This window comes from Meriones unguiculatus, chromosome 1, assembly GCF_030254825.1.
Source record: "Meriones unguiculatus strain TT.TT164.6M chromosome 1, Bangor_MerUng_6.1, whole genome shotgun sequence".
Taxonomy (NCBI): Eukaryota; Metazoa; Chordata; class Mammalia; order Rodentia; family Muridae; genus Meriones; species Meriones unguiculatus.
In genome coordinates this window covers 30,657,184-30,669,257 of record NC_083349.1, presented here as the reverse complement: position 1 = coordinate 30,669,257, position 12,074 = coordinate 30,657,184, and the positions used below count along the sequence as shown (strand labels likewise).

At 38.7% G+C, this 12,074-nt stretch overlaps 2 protein-coding genes across 2 annotated transcripts; one reads left to right on the top strand and one right to left on the bottom strand.

The window, feature by feature from the left end:
• The first annotated feature begins 386 nt into the window (after positions 1-386).
• Positions 387-1,331, top strand: LOC110544576 (olfactory receptor 5B12-like). The gene has a single exon (XM_021630506.2). The coding sequence runs from the start codon at positions 387-389 to the stop codon at positions 1,329-1,331; it is 945 nt and encodes a 314-aa protein (XP_021486181.2).
• Positions 1,332-8,708: 7,377 nt separating this feature from the next.
• LOC110542771 (olfactory receptor 5B12-like) lies at positions 8,709-9,651 on the bottom strand. Its single transcript, XM_060364157.1, has one exon. It carries the CDS (start codon positions 9,649-9,651, stop codon positions 8,716-8,718), a length of 936 nt encoding a protein of 311 aa, XP_060220140.1. The 3' UTR covers positions 8,709-8,715.
• Between the last annotated feature and the right edge of the window lie 2,423 nt (positions 9,652-12,074).

The following is a 12,074-nucleotide window of genomic DNA, read 5'->3' as shown; positions in this document are numbered from 1 at the left end:
TATTACATGGTATCACCCTGACTAAATCAATACTTTATATTATTCTAGTTCACTGAAATAATAATTAGTGATTACTTTGAAAGTTCAAATACAGACTGTGAACTGTTTTTAGAGAGCAATTAATTTGATGGCCTAATACATAGCTTTTTTTTCTGGTCTCAATTCAGTCATCTCTGCAGTTACTACATTGACATACATCGTCTTTTCTGGAACACAGTATGATCTGCCATTAATTTAAACCTGAGTTTTGCTACACATGCTTAGATCAGAATGCTGGAAGGGAACATTGCCACATTAAAAGAAGGCAATGAATGAGTCTGCAGTCTCCTCTCCATTCTCATTCTGATCTTTTTTCTCTTTGTTACAGGGAAGCCACATAATCCCCAATGGAGAACAGTACAGAGGTGACAGAGTTCATTCTTGCAGGGTTAACTGATGACCCAGAGCTCCAGATACCACTCTTCATCGTCTTCTGTCTCATCTATCTCAACACTGTGCTTGGGAACCTGGGAATGGTAGGGTTAATTCTGCTGGACCCACACCTCCACACTCCCATGTACCTTTTTCTCAGTCACCTATCTCTGGTAGACTTTGGTTATTCTTCAGCTGTCACTCCCAAAGTAATGGCAGGACTCCTTTCAACAGACAAAATCATATCCCGCAATGCTTGTGGCACCCAATTCTTCTTCTTTGTGGGCTTTATAACTACGGAAAGCTTCCTGCTCGCTGCCATGGCTTATGACCGCTATGCAGCAGTGTGTAAGCCTCTGCATTACACCACCACCATGACCACAAACACATGTGCTTGTCTGATCATAAGTTCCTATGTCTGTGGCTTTCTGAATTCCTCCATCCACACTGGAAACATTTTCAGCCTCTCCTTTTGCAAGGCCAGTGTGGTAGACCACTTCTTCTGTGATGCTCCTCCTCTCCTGGCCCTCTCATGCTCAGACACCTCTGTCAGTGAGATGGTGATTTTCTTTGTGGTGGGTTTTAACGCGCTCTTCTCTATTGTGGTCATCATGATCTCCTACCTGTTTATATTCATCACTATTCTGAGGATGCGCTCATCGGAAGGACGCCAGAAGGCCTTTTCCACTTGTGGTTCCCACCTCACTGCAGTCTCCATCTTCTATGGGACAGTCATCTTTATGTACTTACAGCCCAGCTCCAGCCACACCATGGACACTGACAAGATGGCGTCTGTGTTCTACAGCATGATCATCCCCATGCTGAACCCTCTGGTCTACAGTCTGAGGAACAAAGAGGTCAAGGGTGCATTCAAAAAGGTTGTGGGAAATATAAAAGCTTCTTTAACATTCATATTTTAGTTTCATATCAAATCTACAATAAGACAGTATCATTTACTTTCCCAATACATGAAAAATACTGACTATACAGTCTGTATAGTTCTAATTATTAATATAATTTGCAGCTATTTGTCAAGCTTAAAGATGAAAATATCTTAAAAGCAGCAGCCCTAGAATGAATGGATTTAAGTCAATCAATCACCCACCAAGGCAGAATAGCAGACTTAAAATTCTTTCAAACGAATATGGTCACATGTTCATATGCACACATGGGTGAATGTATGCCCTACACACACATCTCTGTTTAATGAGAAATACATGGATAAAATGTTTACCAGCTATAAAAATGACCATGGTTGGTATCTAGAACATGTGAAGGTCTAATAATAATAAACACTGAGGTCAGGCACACACCTTTAATCCCAGTACTTGAAAGGCAGAGGTATGCAGAGCTATTTAAGGATATCCTGGTCTACAGAGTAAATTCCAGGAAAACCAAGGCTACACAGAGAAACTCAAAATTAATAATAATAATAATAACAATTTAAATCTAATAATAATAGACACCAAGAAAACAAATAACTCCACTAAAATCCATCGCATAGGACAAAACAGAGAATTCTCAAAAGAAGTGACACAATTTTCTATGAAATATTCTTCAAATGTTCAAATTTTTAGCATGAGGAAAATTTAATTGACACTACTTTGAGATTTATCTTATTTCTGTCAGAAACAAAAGCACAAGATAACAAATGACGACATGAACGTGGGGAAAAGGAAACATGTTTTCACTATTGGTGGAAGTGCAAACTGGTATGGTCAGTATGAAAATCTATGAAAGTTCCCCCAAAAGCTACAACTAGATCTACCATGTGAACCAGCTGCACCTGTACTGACATTTTCCCAAAGTACTCTATATTCTCCTATGGAGATGCTTGCTCACCCATTTTTGGTGCTACTCTGTTCAATACTAAGAAATAAAGGCAAGTTAGATGCCCACCAACTATTGAATGGATAATGGAGCTGTGGAACATATATCTAATTGGGTATTGTCCAGGTGTAAGAAAAATAAAATTATTAACTTTACAGGTAAATGATAGGGCTAGAAATGATTATTGTAAGTTAGGTAACCCAGGTCCAGAAACACAAACATTAACTGCTGTCTTTCATATATGGATTCATTATTTGAATATATGGATACGTATGCTTAAATTGGAAGGCCAAGGAAACTAGCAAGGAGCCATGATGGTGGTAGAAGTTTATTTCAAGAGAAAGAGAATACAATAATCATAGTCTGAAGAGGTGAAAATATTGGAAGAGGAAAAGTTAAATGGAATGAGAGACAGACTACCATGATAAAAAAAAAATCAACAAGTATGGGGAGAAATAACTAACACTGAAGATTTTTGAAAATGTCATATAGATGTCACTACTATAAAAGTAGTATAAAGGCCTCCTAAAAATACATATACATACACATACATATAAATATACATCATATGCATATATCAAAAGTTTAAATGGAGTTGCTCTGTAACAAGGAGACAATCCCTCTCCAAGATATTACTATCTAACACTTACTCTTGGTTACCCTTCCTAACTTGGCACTAACATCCTATTGCTGAAGACAGGCCATACTTAAGTCATATGACATAGAGAAATCAAGCTGGTATCAAACTGGAAATTTCACCTCTACCCCCCATCCCCAGCTTTCATAAGTTCTATTTATGCTACTAAGGTAGAAAAGTATTAAACAATCTTCCAAGTTGTTAGCCCGAGCTACAACAATAACAGTACTGAAAAGACAGATCCATTGGGGCAATAACAATATGACTTATATAAAAGTGAACAATCTTTTTCTTTGGGGATTTTAAAGCCTGCTTTACAAGACAGCATCTTCAACAAATGGTGCTGGACCAACTGGATGTCTACATGCAGAAAAATGAAAATAGATCCATATTTATCACCCTGCACAAAACTAAAGTCAAAGTGTATCAAGGACCTCAACATAAAACCAGATACCCTAAATCAATTGGAAAAAAAGTGGGGAACAGCCTAGAACTCATTGGCACAGGAGACAACTTCCTGAACAGAACACCAACAGCACAGGCTCTAAGAGCAACAATCAATAAATGGGACCTCATGAAACTGAAAAGTTTCTGTAAAGCAAAGGATACCGTCATCAAAACAAAACGACTGCCTACAGATTGGGAAAGAATCTTCACTAACCCTTTATCTGACAGAGGACTAATATCCAGTATATACAAAGAACTAAAGAAGCTGAAAAGCAGCAAACCAAGTAATCCAATTAAAAAAATGGGGAACAGAGCTAAACAGAGAATTCTCGACAGAGGAATAACAAATGGCAGAAAAACACTTAAAGAAATGCTCATCCTCATTAGCCATCAGGGAAATGCAAATCAAAACGACCCTGAGATATCACCTTACACCCATCAGAATGGCCAAGATGAAAAACTCAAGCGATAACACATGCTGGAGAGGTTGTGGAGAAAGAGGAACCCTCCTCCACTGCTGGTGGGAATGTAAACTGGTACAACCACTCTGGAAAGCTATCTGGCGCTTTCTAAGACAATTAGGAATAGTGCTTCCTCAAGACCCAGCTATACCACTGCTAGGTCTATACAAGACATAAATTGTATCTGATACCATTAACTAGGCCAAGAAAACATGGCTGACTAGGTTATAAGCCATAAGGGGAACCCCAATTATATTCTACTAAATGGACATATTATTAATCATTTCACTAACTTCTTAATTTATAAGATTGTTGTACACTTAAATTGTCATTAGAGCTTCCTTTTGCAATAGATAATGATTAAATCAGACACAACTAATAAATACGCAAAAAATAAGAGACTGTGGAATGCTTGGCTCTGGGTGAGACATCTATAGCATAGTCATACCCCAAAGCCCAAGGTTCATCTCAAAAAGGTGGTAGAAAGAATATAAGAGCCAGAAGCAGTGCAGGTCTATAATAAAATAGTATTTATTTGATAGGACAGGGCTGATCCGCATATAAACTCATAGCAATGAGATTGCATGCACAAGATCAAGCCAACCAGAAACCTAGCATGGATAGAGGAGGTGATCATGAAATTTCACCCCTTCTGGCACTATGACTGCTCAGGGAGAGACAGTAACTTTTTGTCAAGAATATGAACCTTGAAAGACTACCATTGTTCAAGTACACAGTCCTCCACTCACACACATACCTGCCAGCACTAAGCTGACTCAGGTGGTTTAAGAGGTTGGACTCATGAGATTTAGATAAAAAGTAGGAAGAAGGTAGGGGAAGACTTGGAGAGAATGGAATTAGGGTGGGTTGGATCAAATAATATTCTGCATTTGTGGACTTCTCAATTTAAAGAAGTTTGAGATTGTTAAGTAAATATCTTTATAGAGGTGCTTGTTCTGTAAGATAAACCTCCATATTGGTGAAGAATTATATAAGACCAATATGATTATTTGATAACGTTAATATACAAAATATATGGATGTGAGCAGAATTAGTTATATTTAAATACATCAGAATATAACATTTAATTGTAATTATCAAACACCAAAAACTTGTTATCAATAACATTATTGTTATACATTAATAAACAAATATTCTAAAATTTTGAGTCATGTTTTAAAATTTGGAATACATATTATTTCAGTTTTCTCACATTTGAAAAGTTTAGGGAAGCAATTTAATCCTTTTCAAATTTTTTGAGTTTTTTTTGTCACTTATATATTTTATTTAATTGTTTAAAATATTAAATTTTTATTAATTACAGTATATTCACTTTGTATCCCAGCTATAACCCCCTCCCTCATTCCCTCCATATCCCACTCTCGCTCATTCATCTCCTCCCATGACCCTCCCCAAGTCCACTGATAGGGGAGGTCTTAGTCCCTTCAATCTGACCCTTGCCTATCAGGTCTCATCAGGACTGGCTACATTGTCTTCCTCTGTGGCCTGGTAAGGCTGCTCCCCACACACAGGGAGGTGATCAAAAAGCCAGTCAATGAATTCATGTCAGAGACAGTCCCTGTTCTCATTATTAGGGTACCTACTTGAAGACTGAGCCATGGGCTACATCTGTGCAGGGGTTCTAGGTTATCTCCACGAATAGTCCTTGGTTAGAGTATCAGTCTCACAAAAGACCCCTGTGCCCAGATTTTTTGGTTGTGTTGCTCTCCTTGTGGAGCTACTGTCCCCGCCAGGTTTTCTATCTCCTCCTTCTTTTATAAGGTTGCCTGCACTCTGTCCAAAGTTTGGCTATGAGTCTCAACATCAGCTTTGATACCCTGACGGGTACAGTCTTTCAGAGGCCCTCTATGGTAGGCTCCTGTCCCTTTCCCTGTTTTCTCCCTCTTCCAACATCCATCCCATTTGCATTTCTGAATGAGGATTGATTATCTTACCTAGGGTCCTCATTCTTGCTTAGCTTTTTTAGGTGTACATATTTTAGTATGTTTATCCTGTACTATATGCTTAATATCCACTTATAAGTGAGTATATACCATGTGTGTCTCTCTGCTTCTGGGATACCTCACTCAGGATTATCTTTTCTAGTTCCTGCCATTTGCCTGCAAATTTCATGATTTCCTTGTTTTTAATTGCTGAGTAGTATTCCACTATGTAAATGTACCACAATTTCTGTATCCATTCCTCAATTGAGGGACATCTGGATTGTTTTCTGATTCTGGCTATTAGAAATAAAGCTGCTATAAACATGGTTGTGCAAATGTCCTTGACACCATCATCAAAATAAAATGATAGCCTACAGACTGGGAAAGGATCTTCACCAACCCTATAACCGACAGTGAGCTAGTATTCAGGATATATAAAGAACTCAAGAAGTTAACAAATCAAGTAATCCAGTTTAAAAAAAAATGGGGTACAGAGCATTCTCAATAGAGGAATATTGAATGGCAGAAAAACAAGAACCTCCCCTGTCAGTCGACTTGGAAAAGAGCACAGAGCACGGGAAGAGAAGAGGGAGGGAGGGAGGGGGAAGGGAGGGAGGGAGGGCTTGGGAGGAAATAGGGAGTGGGCTGCAGCTGAAATACAAAGTGAATAAAGTACAATTAATATAAAAAACAAAAATATAAAAAAGAAATATTCAACGTCCTTAGTCATCAGAGAAATGCAAATCAAAACGACCCTGAGATTTCACCTTATACCCATCAGAATGGCTGAGATCAAAAAATCAAGAGACAGCACATGCTGGAGAGGATGTGGAACAAGGGGAACCCTCCTCCATTGCTGGTGGGAATGTAAACTAGTACAACCACTTTGGAAATCAATCTGACATTTTTGTCAGACAATTAGGAATAGTGCTACCTCAAGATTCAGCTACACCACTCCTAGTCATATATCCAAAATGTGCTCAAGTATATAACAAGGACATTTTCTCATTCCTTTTAATTTTTATAAAGATTTATTTATTTAGTATATAGATATTTTGTCTGCATGTACACTTGTTTTGCTCACCAGAAGAAGGTGTGGTATCCCATGGAGTATAGCTACAGACAGTAGTAAGCTTCATGTAGGTGCTGGGAATTGAACTCAGGATCTCTGGAAGATCAGCCAGTGCTCTCAACTGCTGAGCCATCACTCCAGCCATTCCTTTTAATTTTAAAAAAATGTTTTTATTATACAACGTATTTTTGAAAGGCCATATAGGTTTTTTCATTGAACTTGTCTAGGGATGGATTCTTTTAGTAGTAGTAGTATATACTTCAAATCCCAGTTGTAGCCACCCTCCTTCATCTCCTCGCGGTTCCACCCTCCCACCCTCTTTCTCCCTTGTCCCTCTAATGTAGTCCACTGATAGGGGAAGTCCCTATGGTCTGACCCTAGCCTTTCAGATACCATCAGGACTGCCTGGATCCTCTTCTGTGGGCTGGCTAGCTCGTCCCATCAAAAAGAAATGATCAAAGAGCAAGCAACCAAATTCATATCAGAGACTGTCTCTTTTTCCCCTTTCTAGGTGTCCCACATTGAGACTGAGCTGTGAATGGGCTACATCTCACCAGGAGGTGTAGGTCCTCTCTATTCATGGTCTTTGGTTGATGATCAGTCTCTGCAGTTCTGCCTAGGCCCAGCTTTTTTTGTCCTTCGTGGTTTCCTTGTGAGGTTCCTGTTGCACCAGGTTCCTTTATATTGCCCTTCTTCTATGAGACTTCCTGTGCTCTGTCCAAAGTTTCACTGTGAGTCTCTGCATCCACTTTGATCCCCTGCTGGGTTGAGTCTTTTAGAGGACACCTGTGGTAGGCTCCCATACTGTTCCTTCTCTTCTACTGTTTCCAGTGTCTATCCTGTTTTCCCTTCTAAATAAGATTTAAGCATCTTCCCTAGGGTCCTCCTTGTTGTTTAGCTTCTTTAGGTCTGAGTATATTACTATATTTATCCTTTATTATATGGCTAATAGCCACTTATAAGTGAGTATATACCATGAGTGTCTTACTGCTTCTGAGTTACTTCACTCAGGATGATCTTTTCTAGTTCCCACCATTTGCCTGCAAATTTCATGATTTCCTTGTTTTTAATGGCTGAGTAGTATTCCATTATGTAAATATACCACAATTTCTGTATCCATTCCTCAATTAAGGGACATCTGGATTGTTTCCAGATTCTAGCTATTACAAATACAGCTTCTATGAACATAGTTGAGTAAATGTCCTTTTTATATGATTGAGCATCTTTCAGATATATACCCAGGAGTGATACAGCTGGGTCTTGAGGTATAACTGGGTTTCCCACAGTCTGCAAAAGTGCCAGATTGATTTCCAATGTGATTGTACAAGTTTACAATGGAAGAGGGTTCTCTTTTCTCCATATCCTTTCCAGCATGTGTTGTCACTTGAGTTTTTATCTTAGCCATTCTGATAGGTGTGAGATGGAATCTCAGAGTCATTTTGATTTTGCATTTCCCTAATGACTAAGGACGTTGAACATTTCTTTAAGTGGTTCTCCACCATTTGGTATTCCCCCGTTGAAAATTCTTTGTTTAGTCTGTACTCCATTTTTAATTGGATTATTGTTTGTTGGTGTATAATTTTTTGAGTTCTTAATATATTCTGGATATTAGCCCTGTATCCAATGTAGGGTTGATGGAGACCTTTTCCCAGTCTGCAGGCTGCCATTTTGTTATGTTGACCATGTCCTTTGCATTACAGACGCTTTTCAGTTTCATGGGGTCCAATTAATTGATGATTGATCTTAGTGCCTGAGCTCTCGGTGATCCAGGAAGCTGTCTCCTGTGCCAATGAGTACAAAGTTCTTTCCCACTTTTTCTTCTAACAGAAAGATCTCTCATGCTCATGGATTGGTTAAATTAACATAGTAAAAATGGGAATTCTACTAAAAATTTAATTTAATTTAAATGGAATGCTATAGAAAATTTTGTTTTGCTTTCTCCACAGCCTTTTTGAATGCACCCTTGACCTCTTTGTTCCTCAGACTGTAGACCAGAGGGTTCAGCATGGGGATGATCATGCTGTAGAACACAGACGCCATCTTGTCAGTGCCTATGGTGTGGCTGGAGCTGGGCTGTAAGTACACGAAGATGCCTGACCCATAGAAGATAGAGACTGCAGTGAGGTGGGAACCACAAGTAGAAAAGGCCTTCTGGCGTCCTTCCGATGAGCGCATCCTCAGAATAGTGATGAATATAAACAGGTAGGAGATCATGATGACTACAATAGAGAAGACATCATTGAAACCCACCACAAAGAAAATCACCATCTCACTGACAGAGGTGTCTGAGCATGAGAGGGCCAGGAGAGGAGGAGCATCACAGAAGAAGTGATATATCACATTGGCCTTGCAGAAGGAGAGGCTGAAAATGTTCCCAGTGTGGATGGAGGAATTCAGAAAGCCACAGACATAGGAACTTATGGTCAGACAAGCACATGTGTTTGTGGTCATGGTGGTGGTGTAATGCAGAGGCTTACACACTGCTGCATAGCGGTCATAAGCCATGGCAGCCAGCAGGAAGCTTTCTGTAGTTATAAAGCTTACAAAGAAGAAGAATTGGGTGCCACAAGCATTGCGGGATATGATTTTGTCTGTTGAAAGGAGTCCTGCCATTACTTTGGGAGTGACAGCTGAAGAATAACCAAAGTCTACCAGAGATAGGTGACTGAGAAAAAGGTACATGGGAGTGTGGAGGTGTGGGTCCAGCAGAATTAACCCTACCATTCCCAGGTTCCCAAGCACAGTGTTGAGATAGATGAGACAGAAGATGATGAAGAGTGGTATCTGGAGCTCTGGGTCATCAGTTAACCCTGCAAGAATGAACTCTGTCACCTCTGTACTGTTCTCCATTGGGGATTATGTGGCTTCCCTGTAGCAAAGAGAAAAGAGATCAGAATGAGAGTGGGGAGGAGACTGCAGATTCATTCTCCCTTCTCTCCATGCCTTCTTTCCTTGTAGAAATGTTCTTTTTCAGAATTCTGATCTAAGCAAGCTATGATAGCAAAAGTTTAAATTAATGGTATATCATACTGTAGTCCAGATAATGTATATTTATACATTCCAGATAATGTATATTAATCTAGTAACTCCAGAGATGACTGAATTGACCAGAAAAAAAATCTACCATGAGATTATTAGATATATTACTGATTAGAATACGTCCAAATCCCTTCTAACCTTGTAAAACAAAACCATCCCTTATTTCAAACCAGAATAGCCCGATGTCTTTATTCCTTCAGCATATTGTAACAAAATGCCATAAACTAGATAGAGTATAAGACTTATCACGTACACTTCAGACAGCTGGAAAATCCAAGTGTAGGGCACTGGTAATCCATTGGCTGCTGAAGACATGGTTTTGCTCTCTCTCTACAGGTTAAAATGGAAGAAAGTTTTCTTTTGGTTTTGTTTGTTTGGTTTTGTTTTTCTGGAAGACATTAACCAGACCAGCCTTGAATTTGCACCAAACCTCTTCAGAATACTGGGATGTCAGTATGTTCCACCACGGGTGATTTGGAAATCATCTTATAAATTGAAGTATTATGTAGTTTACTTCTCAGGAAAAAACTTTAAAAAAAAAGGAAATTAGGGAAACAACACCCTTTACAATAGCCACAAATAACATAAAGTATGTTGGTGTAACTCTAACCAAGCAAGTGAAAGATCTATTAAAAAAAAAAGTAAGTCTCTGAAGAAATTGAAGGAGATATCAGAAGATGACAATAACCCATGCTCATGTATAAGTAGAAATAACTATCCTACCAAATGCAATCTACATATTAAGTGCAATTCCCAAATATCAAAACATATTTTACAGACATTGAAAGAACAGTTCTCAATTTCATATGGAAAAACACAAAACCCAGAATTGCTAAAACACTCCTGTACAATAAAATATCTTCTGGAGGTATGTCGATCCCTGATCTCAGTCTGTACAATAAAGCAACAGTAATAAAAATGCCATAGTACTGGCATAGAAACAGACTGCTGGACCAATTGAATTAATTAAAAGACCCAGAAATAAACCCACAAACCTATGGATACTTGATTTTTTACAAAGAATACAAAACCATACAATGGAGAAGAGCATCTTGCATAAATGGTACTGGTCTAACTGGATGTCTACATGTAGAAAAATGAAAATAGATCCCTGCTTAACACCCTGAACAAAACTAAAGCCCAAGTGGATCAAAGACCTCAACATTAAACCAGACACACTAAATCGGTTAGAAGAAAAAGTGGGGACAAGCCTTGAACTCACTGGCACAGGAGACAACTTCCTGAACAGAACACCAACAGCACAGGCTCTAAGATCAACAATCAATAAATGGGATCTCATGACACTGAAAAGCTCCTGTAAAGCAAAGGACATAGTCATCAGAGCAAAACGACAGCTTACAGACTGGGAAAAGATCTTCACCATCCCTATCTCTGACAGAGGGCTAATATCCAGAATATATAAAGAACTCAAGAAGATAAAAAGCAACAAATCAAGTAATCCAATTAAAAAATGGGGAACTGAGCTAAACAGAATTCTCTATAGAGGAATGTAGAATATCAGAGAAACACTTGAAGAAATGATCATTTCTTAGACTTTATTAGTCATCAGGGAGATGCAAATCAAAACAACTCTGAGATTTCACCTTACACCCATCAGAATGGCTAAGATCAAAAACTCAAGTGACAACACATGCTAGAGGATGTGGAAAACGAGGAACCCTTCTCCACTGCTAGTGGAAATGGAACTTTGTACAACCACTTTGGAAATCAATCTCGCGCTTCCTCAGAAAATTAGGAATAGTGCTTTCTCAAGATGCAGCTGTATCACTCATAGGCATATACACAAAAGATGTCCCACCATTCAATAAGGACATTCAATAAGAACATTTGCTATTCGTAATAGCCAGAATCTGGAAACAACCTAGATGTCCCTCAACAGAGGAATGGAGACAGAAAATGTGGTACATTTACACAATGGAATACTATTCAGCTATTAAAAACAAGAAAACCATGAAATTTGCAGGCACATGGTGGGAACTAGAAAAGATCATCTTGAGTGAGAAGCAGAAAGACAGACATGGTATAAACTCATTTATAAGTGGATACTTGACACATAATGTAGGATAAACATACCAAAATCTATAGCCCTAAAGAAGCTAAACAATAAGGAGAACCCTAGGGAAGATGTTTAACCCTCATTCAGAAGGGCAAACAGGATAGGCATTGGAACGAGGAGAAGACAAGATTCTACCCACCAGGGTATCAAAGAAGAT